The 22,274-nt window shown below is 39.6% G+C and overlaps 3 protein-coding genes across 5 annotated transcripts in view; 1 reads left to right on the top strand and 2 right to left on the bottom strand.

Moving 5' to 3' along the window:
• The window catches only part of UMAD1 (UBAP1-MVB12-associated (UMA) domain containing 1), a 76,371-nt gene extending 75,041 nt beyond the window's left edge, over positions 1 to 1,330 (bottom strand). Inside the window, exon 1 of one of the 3 annotated variants that reach the window (XM_057370683.1) lies at positions 1,257 to 1,330. The gene's annotated coding sequence lies outside the window, so the exon portion shown is untranslated. The other 2 variants (XM_057370686.1, XM_057370684.1) reach the window with 2 other exon arrangements.
• Positions 1,288 to 4,784, top strand: RPA3 (replication protein A3). Its single transcript, XM_057370687.1, has 4 exons — positions 1,288 to 1,486; positions 1,734 to 1,808; positions 3,667 to 3,775; positions 4,253 to 4,784. The coding sequence occupies exons 1-4, from the start codon at positions 1,388 to 1,390 to the stop codon at positions 4,330 to 4,332; spliced, it is 363 nt and encodes a 120-aa protein (XP_057226670.1). The 5' UTR covers positions 1,288 to 1,387; the 3' UTR covers positions 4,333 to 4,784.
• Positions 4,785 to 7,209: 2,425 nt separating this feature from the next.
• MIOS (meiosis regulator for oocyte development) lies at positions 7,210 to 19,817 on the bottom strand. The gene is made up of 11 exons (XM_057370682.1): positions 19,765 to 19,817; positions 17,415 to 18,780; positions 17,110 to 17,208; positions 15,930 to 16,187; positions 14,914 to 15,083; positions 13,310 to 13,375; positions 12,556 to 12,714; positions 11,672 to 11,824; positions 10,263 to 10,467; positions 9,099 to 9,228; positions 7,210 to 8,896 (listed from the first exon to the last, which is right to left on the bottom strand). Exons 2-11 carry the CDS (start codon positions 18,709 to 18,711, stop codon positions 8,800 to 8,802), a joined length of 2,634 nt encoding a protein of 877 aa, XP_057226665.1. The 5' UTR covers positions 18,712 to 18,780; positions 19,765 to 19,817; the 3' UTR covers positions 7,210 to 8,799.
• Between the last annotated feature and the right edge of the window lie 2,457 nt (positions 19,818 to 22,274).

Genomic DNA, 22,274 nt, shown 5'->3' with positions numbered 1-22,274 from the left:
GTATTCCCTGATGAACCTTCCCTGATCTGCCCATTTCACTGGGCACAACTGAATAGAGCCTGTGCTCTTTAYACCCTTCCTTCAGGTATTTATATTCATTAATAAAAGCCCTCTGAGCCTTCTCCTCTCTAGCCCAAACAATTAAAGCTCTCTCAGTTCTTCCACATGTATGAGATGCCCTCGTAGCCAGCACTCCAGGTGTCTCACCAGTGCATGGCAGAGGCAAGCAGCAGCTCTCTCTACCTGCTGGCAACACAATGTCAAATGCAGAGTGGGATATGTGAGTCACCTTTGCCATGAGAGCAATCAGGAGGAACCTCTCCATGCCAGGGACAGCCCAGGAAAGCACCTGGAAAAAGGCAAGATGCATGGCAAGTGCCATGTCCAGATGCTATGTCTGTCTTACATCCATAACCTGTTCTAAGCCTGCAGATTGAGCACCAGCTCTTTAATGAYGAAATAAAATGAAATTAAATGAATAGAATAGCTTACTTGGAAAGAATCTACAGYGATCATCTRGTCCAACTGCCTGACCACTTCAGGAGGATCAAAGCTAAAGTATGGTTATTAAGGACATTATCCAAATGCCTCTTAAATGCTGACAGGCTTGGGGCACCTCTCTAGAAAGCCTGTTGCAGTGTTTGACCACCCTCTCAGTAAAGARATGCTTCCCTGTGTCCATCTGAAYCYCTCCTGGTRCAGCTTTAAATCATTTCCACACACCCTGGGATATCCACTGGATGCCAGGGAGAAGAGATCAGCAATCCCTCTCCACCTCCCCTCCTCATGAAGCCGCAGARAGTGATRAGGAYARCCCTCAGCCTCCTTTTCTCCAAASCAGGCAAACTCTAAGTCCTGAGCTGTTTCTCACAGGACACCAGCTTTAACTCCCTCCTCTGGAGCCGGCTGCAGAGCCCGTAACTACACAGATTCCAGGTGAGGCGCTGATTACAGCGGGATGATCACCTCTGTTTGCGCTGGCATTGATGGACCCCAGGATGCCTTTCGCCCTCTTGGCTGCCAGGACACGCWGCCCAATTACAGTTTAGGGGAGCCAGTATCTGAAGGGAGAGGGAACACGGCGGGGAGGGGAAACACGGGGCTGTTCAGAAGAGTTAAAAGACAGGCCGGGGCTGGAAGCTGACGGCCGGCTCCCGCGGCCTTCCCGGGCCTCGGCCCCGCCGCCCTCCCCGCCGCGGCAGCCTGGAGAGCCGCCCCTCCATCACCCACCCGCCCGCTGCCGTCGCCGCTCTCACCAGCCTCCGCCTCCGCTTCCGGGTCGCCTCGGGCTGAGGGGAAGTTCCGCCCCGACCGCTCCGTTCCCGGGGCCGCCGTCCCTCCCTCCCTCCCTTCCTCCCTCGGCGGAAGGCGGGAAGCGGCGCTGGCGATGGGCGACATCCACGAGGTGCCGCGGCCGCGCATCGCCACGGGRCAGGTGGCGCAGCACATCGGGCAGCCCGTCTGCTTCGTGGGGCGCGTCGAGAAGGTGCGTGGGGCGCTCCGAGCGGGGACGCGGCCGCCCTGGAGCTCTCTGGAGGCTCTGGCGCCGTCCCTGGGGCAGCTCGGCCTGGGAGCACGGCGGGGGCCGAACGGAGCTTTGCGGGAAAGAACTGGCTGAGGCGCCAAAGCTGTGATGCTTCCAGGCGCCTTTGGAGCGCACAGGCCTAAAAGTCTTTTGTGGACTTAAAAGTTCTTTTACAGATCCATCCTTCTGGGATGTCTTTCTTTTGTAGATTCATCCCAGTGGGAAGCTTGTCGTGCTTTCGGATGGACTCGGAAAGCATACGACTGTGGAGCTGAGCGAGCCTGTAAGTTAAGGAGTGATTTGGAAATACTTGATGTCGCCTCCTGTGGATTCCGGAGATTTTGTCTTTTCTGAAACCTGTATATGCCTTCCATGTTTTGAGCTTTCCGCTCTACTTCACTGCTTCTATTTCTTGCATCTTTCAGCTAACCCGTAATCTACTTATCCATGAGCTGCCTTGGTCTTCCTCAGAGACAGAACTCATTCCTTGTCAGACACATCCCTGTCTGGCTATTTTCTCTTAACTCTATTTGTTGTTCACAGTGAATACATTCCACTACATTTATTAGCTTTATTGCAATTTCACTCTCTCCTCCCATTTTCTTATTGCTCTTACAATCAAAAAGAATATGGTGTTTTCAAGGGTTTTTTAAGGTAACATTGCTAGATTGTCTTAGTGTCATAGCATTTCAGTAAAMTCCATAGTTAACTTGAAGCATTCCTTTTTAAAAAATCCCAGTTAATGCAATGGCTATAATTAGAACTAGTGAATGAAAGTACTGCTTCCTTTGTTATCACCTACCACTGAAGGAATAAAACTTTAGCATTCTCTTCTAAGTATTTTTTCCACCACTTAATTACAACATTAGTTGAAAGAATTATTTTAATTGTGATGGCAAATGCTCTAGCTTGAGTCAGCGCATGTGTATATTTACATCAATGCTGGGAAACGATGCCACTTCCATGAAAGTAATTGCATGTGGTACTCTCTCAGTCTTTCAAGAAAAGAGTCTGTTCTTGTTGATGAAAAATGCAGTGTGATCTGGAAGAGCTTTGTCTTATAAATCTGAAGATTGCTGACTTCAAACTGCAACAAAATGTCTCTTACCTGTGTTTTGAGTTTGTGAAACTTTTCCTACCTTGGGTTTTTAAAAATTCAGATGTTATCATCTGACCAATGATTCTGTCATGTTTTCTGTAATAGTGTAASTGGTTGCATTCCATAAATGCAAAGCTGTAGTGCTGGGTACTTCAATCTGTGTGTGTTCCACTGCCCTGGGAGAAACGAGGCCAAGTTCATCTCTCCAGTTCACCCAAATGTCAGTGGGGAAACTTATAGATTTGCTAAGCAAAATGCTTTCTAACTTATTTCCCCTTCAATATACTTCTGTTTATGCATGTATAGTTCCGTCTTTTAACAGAGAAACCCAAAGTTACGGGGAGGGAGTTATTCCAGAAGACTTACTAGGAAGTTAAAAGTAAGACTTAGATATTGGAAGAACATTACTGAAATAGTACTGCATTGTTAAAATTTGTATCTTAAAAAACAAAACATTCAAGTGATATTATTTGGGAGTAAGATATAATTTTTAGCCTTTTTTTCCTTTGTTCAACCAAAGGCTTCTTAGTGTCAGTATCTTTGTATTCTGGACACTTACTGACAGATTACTTATGAAATCATTTCCAAATATACCTCCTGAATGTGGAGGAACTGCTGGAACTGGAACTGCTCTCTGGAATGTATGATACCTCCTTAGGTCTTRCAGAGTTTTATAATTGACACAGGTTTGAATGCAGTGCATTAAAATCAGAATTGTTCTGCTATCTCTGTCCTAGATTAGTCTCCGTTCAGTGATTAAATGATAGTTTTATATACTTATAAACCGGTATCTTCCCTCAGATACTTTTTTTTTTTTGGTTGGCATTGAATTGGCTGTTACAAAACCTGCAAATCTCTAAGACGATTGAGGCGTTTGTGGATTTTTTGGCAGGGAATGTGACAGGGCTATTCAGTAGTACTATATTGTTTGACATGGAACAGAATCTGACATGAACAAACCTTCAGTTGTGGAAATTTCATAGCTTAAGTTCTGTGCAGTGAAGACAGCTGATACTAAATCCATCTTTGGTGTGTTTTCTAGCTAGATGAGGAGATTTCAGGAGTTCTTGAAGTGGTGGGAAGAGTAACAAATCAGGCAACCATCATGTGTGCATCATATGTCCAGTTCAGAGAAGATAAAAGTACATTTGGTAAGTATGAGTATATGTTATGACAAATTAATTTTGGGTTCTGAACCCCTCTTCAGTAAGTAAGAATGGAAAGCCTGATTACCGTTCCTTACAGACAAGGCCTTTCTTCAAGGTGCCAGATAAGAAGTAGGGTGTAGAAAAAGTTCTGTACCAAATAGAGTGGTTTACAGTTAAACTGTAGGGAGTGACTCAAAGCTAGAGCAAGTCTAGATCTGGCTGTGGCCTGATTGTTCTCTCACTCCTGACCACGTGGTTCTCACTATGCCCTGAACCTTGTGTGGTTGTGCAGCTAGCAGGCCTAAAAATAACCCTCCAGAGAACAAGCAGTGAGTGTGCCTGCCTTGGGGAAATGTGAGCTTGAGAGAGAGTGGGATCACTCAGCTATAYTGCTTTAAAATAAGCAGTACTTGAATGTTGTCAGTGACTTGTAGGGAATTTAGCTTATGCACTGTAACCATTTTCTTTRCCCTTTTTCAGATCTGGAACTCTACAATGAAGCACTAAAAATTATTCATGAATTCCCTGAATACTTCCCATTTGGTACTGGAAGAACTTGATTTTTATTAGCATATATTTAGAGCTTCAGATGGGACAACAGTAGTGTGGTTTCTGCCTGACAGCATGGTAACAGTTGCATTYATTTTCAGCAAATATACTGGACACTGTTACATGTGCTAAGTATTGCCAATGAGGAGTATTTTCTTTGCGTATGTATTTATTCAGCAAGGAGAACGCTTCTATGAATGTCTCACTCACTGTATATATTTAACCCTTTTGCATCTATGAGACCTCGTGCAAGGTTGGACTTAGCAGAAACTGAAATTTTGTAAGCATCCTTTTTTAGTTGGTCGAGGTTCTATGATTACAGGAAATTCGTACAGAAAAAAAATGGTGGGTTTTTAATAYAAAGATTTTTGATGTGCTTTGATACAAATTTATTCGATGTGGAGGGGTATTTTGCATCTTGAAAATGGTATCTTCACCAATAAAAAAGATTCACTACATTTAACTATTGGTGTCAGCATTACATGTTAGAGTGCTGTTTTCAGTGATATGTGGCCATCCCTGTTCTATTTTACCTGCRACCGTTAAATTTAACAAAACAGAGTACAAGGTACTTGACTTTGCACTGATGTTAAAACACTTGGAAGATGTGTAATTAGCCTTGGGGATTTCAAGCATAGTTGACATCCCATCAAACTCATTATTCTTGGTGGGAGTCTAAGCAGCAGTATCAAGATTCAGCCAGCTTGTCATGGTGACTAACCATGGAACTTCCACACCGTCCCCAGTTTTGTTACTATCCAGGCTACTTACGAGACATAACAAAATGTTTGCATCACTTGAGGTTAACACAAAGTGAAATTGAATGTGGGAAATATTCTCTGTGTATTTCAAAGTATTTTAAATAAACCTTAGCCGTGTTCATTAAACTTTCATACAAACAGGTTTAAGGTTTAGTAGCTAGATTTGGTGTCTAGGTTAATAATACCGATAGCTTTGTGCTAATTTATAGACATCTCTTTTTTCAGTCAATATGTTTCAAAAACTTACGTACTGAACTCATTACAAACTGCAGGGGTGATCAAGTTAATAGGCGATCTGTTTTTTTCTCCCTCCCCACCTAGAAGAAAAACAGTGACATAGTTACTGTCACTGGGAAGGTCTTCTAAAGCAGGAATCAGTCTTGTACARCAAACAGAACACAAGGTCCAGGTGGCATTATACCATGCTCTATCACCTCTTTTAGTGCTCAGTAGACTCAAATGTCATTCTTAATGAAAACATGCATGTTTTCCTAGCATTTAAAACTATTTTGTTCTAACCTGCTTTAGAAAATTGGYATTTTATGCATGTGCATATTCTCTGTAAAATGTTATGTACAGTTAATTACCCAGACCTCCCATGCCCAATGGAGAAGCCTGCCACTAGATGGCTTTAGCACTAAACTGAGACCTGCCTGGGGTATAAGTATGAACAGGCCGAGAGAAATGCTGTTTTCCCTTTGTCAGTCAAGAYTCTTGTTCATGCAGTCCTGAAGCAGTGAAAGGTGGCCAAGATGTACACAACTAAAAGATTTCCATATGTGCTTTTCATTCATCTGCTGCTCTAGACTATCAGGCCGTGGGAATAAATGGGGCATACCTTGGCTATGTGGCTGTACAAACCAGACAGCAGTGCAAGGAACTGTAAAACACTCTTCRTACTCCAGTAGTGCTCAAGTCATACATGAATTTACCAGCATAATTTCCTACATTACCATGTGGGAAACTGYCAGCCATTACAGATAGCAAGGGAAAGACACAACCATTAGGCCTGCTTCGAGCTAGGCCTGATGATTAGCAGGGCCCCAGGCATCACACAGGCAATGAAAGGTGAGAAACTGCCAGACCTCAGATAATAAAATGGGAAGTAGGGGCTTTGTGGGTCACTGACCAAAGGGGAGGCACCAGGGCAACTGTATCATAAACACCAGAGAGGGATGTCACCAAAGCCATGGCCAGTGGCAGACCAGTAATGGAAGGTGTGAATAGGAGCTGGTGGCTTCTTTGGRAAGACAGGAGGCTGGTGAATGATGGGAACCTGGGAGAGGAGGAGGATATGAAGTGAATGCTGTAATCAGAGCCAGCTTCGAGAAGTTCATGCTATTTGGAAGAGGACTGCTCCCACTACACTCGTGACTGACTTCTGAGACTTGGTACCTTTTTGCTGGATTCTTGGCTGACCCTGCTCACCTGCTCTGGTGTCCTAGCTCGGGCATGGACGCGGCCACAACTCGTGTCAGGCTCGTGAGCAAATAGCCTGTGCATGTCACGATAAATAAAGTGCTTGTCCTTAACCAAGGAAGGGCTGCAAGGCTGGAGCATCTAATGAAATGTAAACAATGAAATGTAATCAGCATGAGCCAGAGCATCAAAACATTTCAGCATGCAAGGTGGCCATCAGCAGAGTTCTGGCAACAGTAAATGTAAAAGTAACTGCAGCTAATAAAATGRGTGTAGCTATACTTTTTGTTAGAAAACAAAAAATCACCCTCAAAATGACAGTTCATTTAAAAGTAAAACAAGGAAAAAAAATCTGGTAATTAAAAACATACAGCTCTTGCTTTGTAAATTTTGCAAGTAGTGTAATTACTGAGCTGAAAGCCTRATTACTAATTGCAACAACCAAAACTCATAGCGATACTGTGCCAGAATATGTACATTCATAAGCAAAAACATTTCAAAGATATGAGTACGTATGTAATTTAACTTAATGGTAGAATTTGGCACACAATTAAGGTGAAAACGTTAGATTAATTCTCTTTACATAAGAAAACAAGACACTGTATGTATGTTGGTAGTTGCATTYACCTCGACATGGAAATTATCAGGAAAATTTACTAAATGTTACTACACAAGAATAAAAACCAAAACATTTGACACTTACAAATTCTCATTTCCATAAAGCAAAAGCTTTATTGCCWGTATTTATATAAATAGGGTATCATACAGTAAGCCCCAGTTTACATTTATAAATGGAGAACATTTTGTAGAGCTCTTCAACAGCAACATGAAGTGTGCAAAAATACTGGAAAGAGAAATAAATATTCTAACAAAAAAGGAACTGCTCTCCCATGCCTAGAAATGCCAAGTAACTCTCAGATTTTTAACTTAAAAAAAGATCTTTGCCAATTCTAGATCAAAATAAATGCAGCAGATGTATTACAACATKAACGCTAAATATAACCCAAAGTCCTGAATGTAAACTTGTACATCCACAGAAAATGTTTCCACATTGTATCTTCTTGAAACTACTATTAGAGCACATAGAACTAGTGGTATATTACAATATATTCTCTTTTAAAACACCAATTTTCACAGTCCTGGCAAACAGTACCAGTTTATTGCTAGCATTCCATTTAGTATTTCATAGCACACAAGTGTTGAGTAACTCATATCCTGTAAATAAACACACACCAAGTAAACTGATGTTATTATCACATACCTTAAAACAGGTTTGGTTTTTTCCCTAATTTGAGTGAATTTTGTTGCCTACAAAATCAAGGACAACAATACCAATAAGCTCCTAGCAATGTATTAGCAAAATATCATTGATGTTCTCTCAAGTTAATAAATARTTTTAATTCCAGCTGGTAACATATCTAGAAGTACTCAGATCAATTACTTAAAATTGCAAAGCCTTTTGGGAGCAGATGGGTGTCTGCTAGTAACCAGAAGCAGGATTTAAATTGGTTGATTTCCACACTTCCCAGTATATTTCAGAAGTACAGGGAAATGCYGATTATCTCAAAGTCTTCAAATTTGTTTGTAGCCAAAACTCTGCATTTAGTTTAAAACTTACATATTTACAAGTCTCCAGTCCTTGAGATCTTCACAGTACTAAGTTAAAAATTTATCAGATACAACCTTCTATAGTTTACCCGCACTCTGCACTGAAACAGTCACATGACTTCTCAGGGAACTCTTCTCTAGGATACAGTCATCGCTAGGAGAGAAAACCCCCAAACTCTAACATTAAAATTCATGTCAGCTAGGTATGTTGGCTAATTTAAGTAAGATTTTGAATTGCAAAGACACTGCTTTACTTTCAACAAAACCTGTGAACGGAAAGAAATGGATTTTTCTTTAAAATAAAAATCCTTAGAATACAGTGAACAGTGGCACTTTGAACAAACGTACAAGGAAACGATCATTTGCATACAAGAGAGTGTGATCAAACAATGAACAGAGGGATTCACAGCATCACTTTGCCATCTTCTGAAGGACACTTAGCAAGTGTRTATTTTCAAGATCTGCTTTCACAGCACATAAACTCAACTTTTTTCAGTCCTCTGCATAAAGGCCACACACTGTACCTAGAGGCTAACTTCAGGAACACCTGCTTCCACCAAGCACAGTCATACACACATCATTTGATTGCAATTTTTTTTTTCACAGTAAGTCACAAATTACCTTTGCCTAAAATATATGCTTTGACTATGATGGTCATCCATTAGAGAGCCACACATTTTCTAACAGTATTTATGCCTGGACAGTCTCTGCTGGAACGAGATTCCCTGTTGTATCCAGCTGCATACACTTACAAGAGCAGGCAGAAACTGGGCACTCAGTATGGTCCCTAAATAGCAAYAGAAAAAAAGAAAAAACACGCAAAATAATTTTGCAATTATACATTTTAACTATGTGCAGAGGTGTGCTAGCTCAGCATCATAGTTCAGTTTTATTACTTAAACTTTATAATGATAGACACAGGGAAGGAGGCAAGTTCTACTCAAGGCATCACACACACATGAAATAACAAGATTTTAACATCAACTTACCTGAACCAGCTCAGCATATGCCCAGCATGTCCGCCATGCCTGCAGTTGTGACACCAAGTAAACCAGTTGTTGAACTGGGCTAACTTCTTGTCTTTGCTAAGATCCACTTTTTCATCTGACTTGGATCCTCCTGTGCAGAGGCAAACCCACCCCCACAAATATGACTGTAAATCATTACACCACTAAAATAWTTTTGAAATTAAGAACATTATATGAAAAAGCAGCCTGATCTTTTAAAAGAGAAGTCAGGAAAAATATTAAGACCTGGCAGAATGCAAAAAAAAAAAAAAAACGATCAGACTGCTGAGCTATTGCTTCACATCTTATGGACATGCTAAACTGGCCTATTAAACAAGTTTTACAGACAGAATMTCCTTCAATGGTGACTTATGCTTTAGTGATTAATTTATATTCCAGTGAATTATGGGCCTGTTCTGCTGCACATGAAATCATCAGCTTTAGAAAAAAAAAATCAACAAACTTTAACTTATGAATTGTAACAAGTACAATATAAAAGTCGTAACAAAGATCATTGAAAGAACGAGAAGAGATAAATAAACATGACAACTGCTCATGGCTCCGTAACAAGATTGACTTAAAAATATGGTCAAAATCCTTTTAATTTAGACATTGTATAATGTTGAGCCAAAGACATTTAGAACTARAAGATTCTAGTCATAATATCTCTTAGTTGTGACAGCATGACCCATGCTTTCTTTCACACTTATTGACAGAAACTACACATCTCTCTTCCTCTTCCAGCTAAAAATGAATTCATTTATGTTCCAAAATTTATGTAGCATCACCTCAAGAAAACACACGCCCCATTTCTTTCAGTAATAAAACTCACGATGCTGACCCTCGTGATACGTGAATCTTTATATCAATCTAACTATGGAATTTGACTGACAAACTCACTGGGAAGACTGCCAGAACCAGGTAACTGACCCTTAAGAACTGAAACAAAGGTTTCATCATAAAATTAGATGGRATGTAAACAAGTTCTCAACTATGGTCCTTCTCCCTTCAAAATKATGAGTATGAATATTTACAGTGTAAGCACAAATAGAAAAAAAAGTACAACAGAAGATCTTCCAATAGGAACTGCTAATTAGGCCTCTAACTCRTACTGCAGCTGAATAACTAAAACCCACTGTGCCATACCTGGACAGCTGGAAACTGGTGTTCCCATATTTATCAAGCAAAGTGCACAGCGGGGAAGGGGCTTACGGCAACCAGGACAGCTCGTAACTTTTGACTTGGTTGGTGAACCGCTGACTCCATATTGGCTAAAGCCTCGCCCCTGATGAGGTATAGCTGAACAGCTGTAAGAGATTGATTTTCCACAGAAATTGCAACTCACAAACACCTAAAGAGAACAAACGACCATTAATTTTCTTTGTTTGGTTCCACTTTTGCTCCACCTGTGAGTGAATCCATTCAAGCTAGTAAATATTTATTTACCAGATATTCTAGAAAGTGCCCTGGAAAGTCAAAGCTACTTGTGAAAGAGTTCTTAACATCTTGGCTTGCAAATGAGGTACACAGCACTGAGAAATACACCTTAATAATGCTGACTTAATTCAAAAGCACACAAAAACATGCATGATCGCTATAGTTTCAAAAGATATTATTAAAGATAATAAAAGCTACGTCTTCAATAAGGCAAGAAGTTGGGTTTATTCTATAAATACTATATAATTAAGTCTGGTCATTCCCTCCTTAYAGTGAGATGACTCATTCTACAGTCCCCAATGTAAGGATTATCCTAACATTATTTATCTGCATGCCTCATGTCACAAGCTTTGACTTGCCACCAAGGAGCACATATTTTAAACTCCTTAGGGCTATTTATGTTAWTCATAAGGAAGAAGGAAGAAGTAAAGGAAGAAGAAGTAAACTCAATTCCTTCCCACTTGGAATAGCTCTCCTTAAACAGCTGTAATGGATACATGAATTCAAAACCAGCCTTCYCAAGAAACCCTCAGGCCCTAAAGTTTGTAATGTACATACTCAGAGACATGATAGTAGAAGGTGCCATGGGAACATGTTGGTTAAAAATGCCACCAATGCTAAGAAGATAGTATTTGGGCAGGGCATCAGTTTTTGGGTCAGCRTATGTTCAGAACTGATAATGAAAGTTGCTGCTGTTCACTTCAGTTTCAGGTTCAAGGGCATCAAAATAACTTTGAGGTTTGTTTCCATTAGAACAAAGGCAATTTGAACTAGTTCCCTGGTTTCAGCATAATACATAATTCAGCCTGATACTGAATTCAACTGGATGATATATATCTGATTTCATCTTTCAACATGTGAGAGAAAAACAGCAAGAGAGTTTCCAGTTTCCCCAGAAGAAAAGTGTTGATGGATTACMGTTTCTGAAAGACCTTTTACTTCAAAAAAAAAGTAACACCTCTTTTTTTTTAGGGCAGGCTWAGTTGAAATCTTTCTTTTGCACATAAATCCTCATGAAAACCAAGATATGGCTGGCAAGGCTTTTTTTTTATTTTACAGAAGTACCATGCCACGTTCCTTTCTGGACTGGTTGTACTTCRTATAAGATTTATACTTACCTGGGCTAAAGGTTTTGAGCTGGGATCCAGCTTACTCCTGTGGATATCAAATTCTGCACGTTTATGCCAAAACCTCCAAGCATCTAAAAGATTCCTGTAGTTCTCAATCCAGTACTGAACCCTTTCATCTTTAAGTACCTCTGATGGAGAACCCTAAAGCAAGCAGAAAAAAATGTCAGACATACATTGAAGGCACACAATACACATTACTCACTTTCTCAACAGGCTTTACAAAGTGTACAACAAGATAYGAGAAATAATACAGTGTAAATTATCCTGAAGAAAATGAATTTTCTGTTAAACTGTAATGTGAGTTTGATAAAGGTTTTCTTAAGTTTCTCTCTGGTTGAAAATACTCGGGTTGCCATGTCCTCCTAAGAACTCATGTCTGTRAGATGAAGGATCAGAAGTTCTGCCACATATCACAATCTTTATCACTGTCGTGAYTGCATATGCAGTTAAATACACTGCTGGCAATAGCTGCTACTGTGTAAGGGCCAAGATAAATCTATTATTAAAAAAAAACAAAAAAAAACCCCAAAGCCTACAGACAAACAAAAAACCTCACCTGTGCTCTCTATCAAATTCCCAAAAGCAAAAAAAAAAAATGAAAATGTCAGGAAACACATCAGCAATAAGCAAAGAAATGGGTATTCCCAGCTAGTGAAAAGGATTTTCTCTTGTCTCTTTCCCCTAGTATTTCCTTACACTATCTCAACCAGAGAGTGTGAAGACACATGCTTATTATTCAAATGACTCCACAAAAGAAAGCAATTGTTCCAATTTAATACAGAAAATAGTGTAACAAGATTCAACATTACGCTGATAAAGAAACTATGATTAGTTCTCCTCTGTGAAGCTCTATTTTCGAGTGAAACACTYACCTGCAGCATGCAATAGCTTGCTGTCTGGACATCTCCAGTTCTGTCAACATAACTTTCCATCAAGTCAACTCCATCTTTTGTCAGCCCTGTTAACAGTATTCCCTCCAAATTCCCAGCCTCTTTCATTTCATTTGTCAGCTTTTCAATGAATCTGTTGAGCTATAAAAATACATATATTAAAAAATACATAAATATATGTAGAACCAGTGTCTGCTGCTAACAGAATAGACTGATTGCTGGATATTATGCAGAAAAAGTTAAATTACTACGTTATATGACACTGCATGAAATCAAGTGTTTATAAACAAACTTTAAGTTTCCTGATAGAAAATGCAAAGAGAGRGGTTAAGTATTCTTAGAATACGTTGGTGAGTGTAAAAGAAAACATTCCTGCTGTAAAACCAAACTTTGATTTGAGAGAACATAAACACCAGGAAATAAATACTTAATAAGTAGAAGTACTCTTCAGTTAAACAGGTGTACTGTTAATGCAATTGTATTTAAACTACCATGTAATGAATACTCACGAACACCCCCAAAACAACAACACAACCAAAAACCAAATCAAAAATCACGCTGAAAATACAAACTAAAAACCAGATTATACCATACCTGATATACAACTGTTATGAGAAAAAACAAATCGTTCATGACTCATTATTTCCACTGTTCATCCCTCTACTACAAGAGTTTCATCTGCTTCTGAAYAAAGACCAGTTTAAAAGTTTGCTTRAATGTGCAACCACAAACTTACCTGAGTATCATTGAGGAACTTACAAGCAAATGCCACTCTGTCTCGTACAGCTACGTTATTTTCATACTTTAAAGAGAAAAATGGTAATACTAACATCAGATSCATGTTTCCATTTTTCCAACACATTATAAAAATCAGAACACTTGCACTACCATCTAATTAATTCAATGAAATTGAATGTGTACAAAAAAAAGTTTGACAAGAAAGCTAACTCTAAATACCAACTTAATTCTTTGTACTCAGATACWGGTATCAGAGGAAGACTCCAGATATAGGAACAATCCACTGGGAAAGCCTGGTACAACATATCCTACATGGTTTATGAAACTCTACAAAAATAAACTTTGCAAGTCCTGTTGGGGACTTAGTGCTTCCAGCATGTATGGCCAGAGTCCCACCAAGTCACAGGCAGAAAAAAAAAAAAAGTTTCCTTTAAAATATTTACAAAATAACTAGCCTAACCACGGCATTCCTTCCTTAAATTGCAAATGAAAGTTAACAAGCAAAGCAAACAAATCACCCCAAGCAAACAAAAACTAATTCCAGTCATCCAGAACGACTTTCTTTGAAGTATATTAATACTTGAGGTTCAGCAGTGCATCACTATTTACTTTCTGCTTTTTTTTTTCTTTTCATTTTACTGGATGCAACACTGMAGAAAAAAAACACGTCTCTACATTAAATCTCATATTCAGCTGTGCCCATTTTTTCCTCCTGATATTCTCAGATTAGAAATTGTGACTGACATTGGCAAAAYCTCTTTAATGCATATATCAACAGTCTCATGAAGGAAAAATTAAAATTAAAAACAAACAGCACCTTATTATGTGTGAACTGCCAGTTCATTAATAAAAAACCTAGAAAATTACTACCCAACTTCCAGAGAACAACAATACTCTCTCTCTCAAAGACAGAAAAAAAAGGACTCAGGTTTCTCTCCTCTGGGATTCCAAGCATTTTTTGTTTTTCCYTAAAGGCATCATATTATGACAACTTTGGTTTCAACAGCTTTGGGCCAATTATGCTGCTGCATTACACGAGTCCTCTCTTGGGCTAAGTAACTCCTACTGAATCGAGTATGTCTATTCTCTAACCAGCAATCAAGTATATTAACTCCTCCAAAGGCTCAAAGYATCTCATGATTAAAGACTTAGTTTGCAATTATGTATCAGTTTCAGAAGACTTGGAACTACTCCACTGTTTCAACACAGTAAAATCATTTTTAACAAGTAAGCAAGGGAAAATAAAGTACAATTCAATGAAAAAATAGCCTGATTAAAGTTCTGCAAACTCCCCTGCATTTAGTCTGCTTTTTGTAATTCCATTATTAATCTCTCTTCTGTTTMTTCCCATTGCTTATATTATTTTGATAATGTATTTCTAGTGATTTAATAAGTCCATGCTAAAAATTAAATTTCTTTTAAAAATGTGTTAATTATAATGGATATTTTGGCTGTTTATGCATGATTTCTTTGCTAACATAATACTCACTAATATGAGATGCCTGATTAGCAGAAAKATGCTATTTGTCAGCATCAGGATAAAAGAATACATTCTAATTTGACATGCATAAAGAAATTTTAACCTAACAGAAATTTACTCACCAAAACACCATCATATGAACCAGACTCACTCGTCAGGAAAGCAAACATAGCACACAAGTAGGGATTGTTCAACTGCAGCCTTAGAGTACTGCACATTTCTCTCCAAAGYGAGTTCTTCTCATCTGTGTAGCCTGATAGAGCCATCGCTACTACATTAAGGTTCAGATCACCTGATTTATGAGAAAAAAATCAGTAAAACAACATTATTCAAGTTAAGGACTTAAAAAAGAACCAGTTAAAACTGTAATAAAAGCATCCATTTGAAACATAGTATTTTCTCAGGAATCAGYCCAAAATGCAGTAGAATTAACATTACCTAAAATTAATGTGCATCCACTATAATATATAGGAGCTTTTGCGTTAAATGCCTCTGTTAAGGTAAGTTAGCATCTACATGCATGACAGCCTCTTTAAACAACACCACACTGTTTCTGGTATTTTGAAATAGCTACCATAAATGACTGTCATTATCGTAATTCATATCCATAAGAARTGAAAAGCCAGGATTGTATATCCAGCCATCGCTTAACAGACTTAGCTGGAGGATGACAATTTTATATAACAGTTTCAAGCTAAGAAGTTTCCTAAAAACGTGAAAACTATTTCATCTAAATATTCATTCTGTCAGAAAATGTAATTTTATCCTTGAATTTGAAAATAATGTGTCTCCACTCTGAATTCTCCCTGTGGAAAACACAGACAGTCCTTCCCCCAGCAATTCCATTAAAATAAAAAGAATCCCRCTAGTCTGAACATATGTCTTTCATATGAACATATCAGATTTTTTATAGCAGGAAATTCTGAAACATATGATCTATTTAAACTAGACAGTATAGCATATGGTAGCCTGATGAATGAAGTATCAGGATTTGTCRAGTTCCAACGCATGTGCTTCAAGTAACAGTTTTATAATAGAAAAGGCATTCCTTCCATACTATCTTGCATAATTCTGTTAACAGAAAAAAATCTACTAATGTGATATAGTGCCAAAATAAAAGATTTAACACAATACACACCTTTTCCTGAGGAAGCCCCTTTATTCAGAATTTGTATTGCTCGCCTTATGTCCAAGTTGAAAAGAGCTACAGCAGCAGCTCGCTCCCAGTCTCCTTCCTGTTCCAATGAATTTAGGAAAGGTTCCACATCTAAATCTGTTCCCTTCTTTATCCACCCACAGAGCTGCAAAGCCAAAGATCTCTCCTCACTCAGATACTGAATAATATCTGCCTGTCTATCAGATCCACTCCTACTGTGCCTGAGGTTCTCTGTTGTTCCTAGAAATGGGAAATAAGTTAAATTACAYTTAAATCACAATTTCAATTGCAATCACAACACAATGCTTTGATTTCAATCATAAAGCAGGGTATGAAAGCTCACTATCACATTTTAGTACTTTAACATTGCTTACAGCTCCATGGTAAGGAGCAGCATGCACAAAATTATTTTGATCTGCTAAAATTATGCACCTTAGCTTGACACATATTCCTCAGCCTTTTTTTTTTTCTTCTACCACTTGGTACATTTGACAGGAGTTTTCAGTATGTTCAAACTGAAAATACATAATACAGAATCAAGCACCTGCTCTACCATTTCTCTTCTTAGCCAACATCAATGTGTTAACTTTCCATCACTGAAGACTCAATTTTTGCTCCAGGGAGCATATCTATTAATAAGAGATGTAYTGAAGAGAGAGGAAAATATTCAAATAATAAATTATACTAAGAAAAACTTCAGCAAGCATGAGAGGCAGAATGTGATGAACCAGGGGYGAGCACCACTTCAGAATAGGTCAGCTTACTTAAATATAGTTGTACATAGTACATTAAGTATAAYGTACTTAACACATTAGCAATGACTACAGCAGAGTCACCTTCCTACACCCTGATGTGGACCTTTTCTAAAATATAATAGTTATTTGTGAAGGAAGAATCCTTAGTGTCATAGTCAATGCTCAAATGCTTGAAATAGTTTCAAAATTTACTTCTGAGGACACTATGCTTTTACAATTACTGACTTTCCAAGAACACTGAAAACTCTGGAAACTACTGTTAACTTACATTATTAAAACACAAATAGAAATACTCTGTTTCAATATTTTTAAATAGCCTCTTTGAACAATTTTYAAAGACAAAACCAYGAGTACATCATTCTGCAAACATACTACAACAGTACTTAGCAAAGTTGGAACATTCTTACCCAAAGATGACTTCACAATTGATTTAATGCCAGCATAAACTAAGGGACCTTTGTTTCCTGTTAGTTTTTGGTCCATATCTTCAGTATACTGCTTCATAAGTATTTTCATGTATAGGAAGCTTAATTTTTTCCAAGTGTTTGAAAAACTATTGTTAGCAATTTAAAGTCGCATCCTGTTAACATATGCAAAGTATTTACAGGATGTTGCATTGTATTTAAAGATTTTAATGCATTTTATATAAATGGTTTACACATAAAGGTATATTACATCCTTAGGACAAAAACTACAGTAAAATAAAGGATATAATGCAGAGTGTACCAAAGCGATTTCAGCTGAGGATCTTCATTTCCAGCTAGGAGGTGATTTCTCCAAACTTGTTCAGTATCAAGACCATACCTTGACAGAGCTCTGAGCCGCATTTTGGTTGCTATGTCTTTTTCCAAGGAACTAGCCTTTCCTTCTTCTGTACACTCATACAAATGTCGTCCACAAGCCCACATTAAGGATGTCACTGGGCTCCATGCAAGAGAAATTCTTTCAAAAACTGTGAAGTCAGACATAGTCCTGTTGGGAGTCACTACTACCATTCGATTTTGACTTGTGGGATGCCAGGCAAATGAAGCAATGTAATTTTCACACGGTTGGACACTTCTTTCAATTATTGTCGGCTCAGTTTCATCTCCAATAGGGGTGGGAGTATGCTGCATGTCATACAGTCTAATGATATTACTATCCCTTGTTAAAGTAGCTAACAGTCCAGTCCTTGTTGGACACCATGCAACTTTTGTTAATGGTTTTGGTTGCTCTGTCAAGGTCAAAACAGGCTTTTCAAACTTTCTTAAATCCCATATGGCAACTTGACCTTCATAGAAGGAAGCTACACGATCGTGGAAATAGGGATCAACAGTCACTCCTTGGACAGCCTTGGTGTTCACAAATATTTTTTGGCTYGTGTTCCTCAGATCAAAGATAGCCAGATTTCGATGCATTCCAGCTAACAGCAGCTTCTGATCCCGTGGAAGCCAACAGAGGGAGAGACAAGCATCATTCTGTCCTAATTCATACAGAGGTTTTGTTACYACAAGACCTGCATCCGCATCTCCTGCTGAAAGCCTTACTTTCTCTGTAGCAACTGCAGTCTCTGGGGCATATTTGCTGCTGATATCCCAAATCAGYACTGAAAAGTCAGCCCGATGTTTATCTAACCCAGCAGCAAGCCAATTGCTATCCAGTGGGTTCCATGCGAGGGTGTTGCATTGCCGGGCGTGTTTGGGAACAAACTCTTTGCCTATCAAATCTTTCGATTTCGAGTTGTGATCTTGACCAAGRCTGGTGAGTACCACTCGACCATTGGCCTGTCCAACAGCAAGGAGACATTCAGGATCATACTTGGGATACCACGCCACACATTTCATGTACGGTGTATCCGAATTTATTGACAGTAGTGTAGCTGTGGTTTCTTCTGACAACCGCAAGGACCCTGCCTTGAGTTCTGAACTTACAGCAGAGTCGATGTGATAAAGGCTCAGCTCTGAATCGCACACAACAAATCTGTCAACGTGGTGTGGGGCCCACAGGATATCGGGTTTGGAGCCACTCATGGTTAGGTAAGTTTACACACAATTTAAGCTCTGGTAAGAAGATTCAGGTGATATCCATGCATATGGAAACTGTTGAGAAAATAATKTGTAAGAACATTATCAAAACCCAAGTTCTTTTTCAATCTGAGATCACCATTAAACAAACTAAACCAAATTACTTTTAGACCAAGAGTTTAGCTCGTAATACATTTCAGGCCAAATCCTTAAGCATTTTCTGCTTCTTCCTCACAGCACATGTTGGTTTTGCTGGTATGCATGTACTCAAACAGAACCAACACAGACACATACAAACTGATGTCAGCAGGATTTGCTCTGTTTACAAACTCCACACCAGTATTAAGCAAGAAGAGATTGCCCAAGATGCGATCTGGCAGGATACGTAGGTGCGCCGCTGGGAAAGAGCCACTCCCTCMAACATCGAGAGGAGAATTTCCCTGCCTAATTGAAAAGCATTAACTGACAAAAATTAAGAGTCTGTCTGTTTGTTTAAAGCCCGCTCCATAGCCTAGAAATCWGAAGTTGTCCAGTTACTACTTCCATTTCYAATTTTTATTTCAGSAAATTTCAAAGAGCATTGAAAACAAAAGGAAAGATTGCAACAGAAATACAGATCTTCATCTTATTGTACAGCTCCTAACCTCACCTCCTGCCCCAATGTAACCTTGCCTCCGTTCGTATCTGGCCCAGCAACATTCAAATAGGCGCATTCCTGTCAAAACWCTATTTACACTTCCGGTAGCTGCATGCTCAGAATCCCTACACGTGCCTTCATGCAAACAGACCCCGCAAATCATACACACCACTTTTATAACTGYGGAAAAGGACATGCAAGGTCGGGAGGTATGAAAAACCAGCATTATTTACTCTACTTGGGCCGGCTCCGTGTGCCTGCAGGTCACCCCGCCGAGGTGGGCGCAGGGCCCACGGCCGCAGCCCGTTCCCGGCAGGAGACGCGGAACGCGGAGGCGGCGGCAGGAGCGGACCGGAGCCGGAGTAGCACCACCACCCTCTCTCCCTCCCGTTCCCCCGTTCCCGGGCGCGGCAGCCGCTCACCCAGCCCATGCAGCCTCAGCCCGGACACCGCCGCCCGCCGGCCCCGCCGCCCGGCCTGGGGAACGGGAAGCGCGACACAGCTTCCGGCGGAAGTGCCCGTGCGCGAGGGGCGCTTCCGCTGGGCGGGGCYGCGCGCGCTGTTCCGGTCAGGCCCGCGTTCCTCCCTCACGGTGGGGAGCGGGAGGAGAACGGGAACCGCCTTCACTGTCCGTGTGGGGAGCGCCTCAGGACCACGGCCGGGGCGGGCCCAAGAGGAGAGAGGGTCCCGGGCCCGAGCGGGGACAGTCCCGGGCCCAAGAGGAGAGAGGGTCCCGGGCCCGAGCGGGGACAGTCCCGGGCCGCAGAGACCCGGGAGCCCCCGAGACTCGGTCCTGGCCGTGTGCTCTAGGATGGCCCTGCTGGAGCAGAGCACCACTGCGGTCCCTTCCAGCCTGAAACGTTCTGTGATTCTGTGACCGCAAAGAGCGTGTAATTCCATGGATAACTCCCAGTCCCGTCCAACCTGGCCTGGAACATTTCAGGGATGGGACATGGMAGCTTCCCTGGGCAGCCTGTTCTAGTGCCTCACCACCCTCACTGTAAAGAATGTTACTCTCATATACAATCTAACCCTACCGCCTCTTTCTGGAGAYCTACTGAAGCAGCCAAGGCACGGGGTTTTGGGACTACGTGTCACCTCTGGGCAACTTCTTCCAGTATTTGATGACACAGTACATATAAGTCATCTGTGAAAAAAAAAAAAAAAAAACCCCACGTTTTTCCTCGCTCCTCTGTGATTAGGATTTCACTGTTTTTCTGCAAGCCATGGAGATGGGAACATTTACCTTTTTCCTTTTGTTTTCAATGCTTTTCGAAATTTCCTGAAATAAAAATTAGAAATGGAAGTAGTAACTGGACAATTTCAGATTYTCTCAGAATAACTGAGTCCTTCTTCATATACAAACACTTATATTTGGCCTGGAAAAGTTTAAATATCACATTTTTAATGTTTTCTTTGGCACTGTTAGAGTCAGGACATTAATTCCTTGCTTTAGCTGCTTCTCTTACTTCTTTTCTCACAAAAGAAAGGATCTGCATAGACTTTGGCTTCCATATTAAATATTTTTCTATGTTCTCTTTTCAATTACTATTGAAAATAGTAATTTCTAATATATATAATACATAATTTCTAATTGTCTTTCCAATGTTTTTATAACTTCCCAAAACTTTTGAAAGAAAACATATGATAAACCATTATTCRTCCATCTTTTCAATAATCTCCAAGTATTCAGCCCCTTTAGTTTAAAAATGTGTATGGAATGTCTTTGTATTAATGTCTGTTGTCTTTTTTCTTGTCTCTAAGCATACTGGAGAGTTTGTATTATTCAAGAAACTACATTTTATGTTTTAAATTTTCTCAGGGTTCATTAAATTAGGCCACAAATGTGGTATAATGGTACAACAATTAGTTGTCTCAGATTTCATTCTAATATTCCTTCCACTTTGATAGCACTTTTCCTCATAAAACCAGCTGGTTTTTTCCTTAATAACAGTAATCTTTAAGAGCTCAGCAGTTGCTCTGATAAATGAAATAGGCCAAACAGTGTGGAATAATTAAAAGTAAATTGAGCAGTCTATCATATATCAAAGGCAAAATTGGCTGCCTGTATTTTCATGCTTATCTGTTTTGTTTTTCATCCCTCCATTTCCTCTGCTACTGTTGAAATGGGACATAGTGACTTTTTCACATCTGTTTCAAATAATCACCTGCTGGTTCTTTTTATAACAAAGATGAAATTCAGTTTATGTGTTCCTAACATTTTTCCATGGGAAAGTGTGGGAGTTTAGTTTATAAGTGTAGTTAATACTTGCAGTAATCACTTTATCTAACTTTGATTCCAAGAGTAAGTTTTTTAGATTCTAGGGAATCAGCAGCTGAACTATCTGACATCTTGGTATTTTTTGAGTCCTAATGATGGCCCAAATCCATTACTAATAAATACACAAGCTACAGAAGGGGTGTTTCCTGTGTTTTTGGCACAAGAGAGATTAAGATAAATTTAAAAATRAAAGATTCTATTTTGAACCAGTAAATGCTGTTACTACAATGACAGGTACAAAGTAAGTTAATAGAAACGAGCTATTTGGTGTTTCAGAATGCAAAAGGATGTTACCACCTCAGAGACCACTGTGTCACAGTTACTAGTTCTCATGAACTAATAACTTTTGGGACAAAGATGTTTTATATTTGGACATTCTGCCACACACAGTAATTTTATTTCCTGTGTTGGTCTCAAATACTGCAGCAGTATTTCATYAGTGAGGTTGCGAATTACTCTAATGTTTCTGAACCTTTTAAACTCTAGGATCTTTGCTTCTGTTTTCCATGCATTGATTTACTCCTTTTAGTTTGCATGTAGCTGTCTCCACATTTGTATCTTTGTCCAAAAACAGCATATTGATTTGTCAATAATGCAGAATATTGTTTAGTTTTGAGGCTGGACCTAGGTGATTATTCATCTCTCCACCAT

This window comes from Malurus melanocephalus, unplaced genomic scaffold (genome assembly GCF_030028575.1).
Source record: "Malurus melanocephalus ecotype Western Australia unplaced genomic scaffold, MMel_1.1 scaffold_130, whole genome shotgun sequence".
In the NCBI taxonomy this organism is placed as follows: Eukaryota; Metazoa; Chordata; class Aves; order Passeriformes; family Maluridae; genus Malurus; species Malurus melanocephalus.
This window is presented reverse-complemented; position numbering and strand designations above follow the sequence as displayed.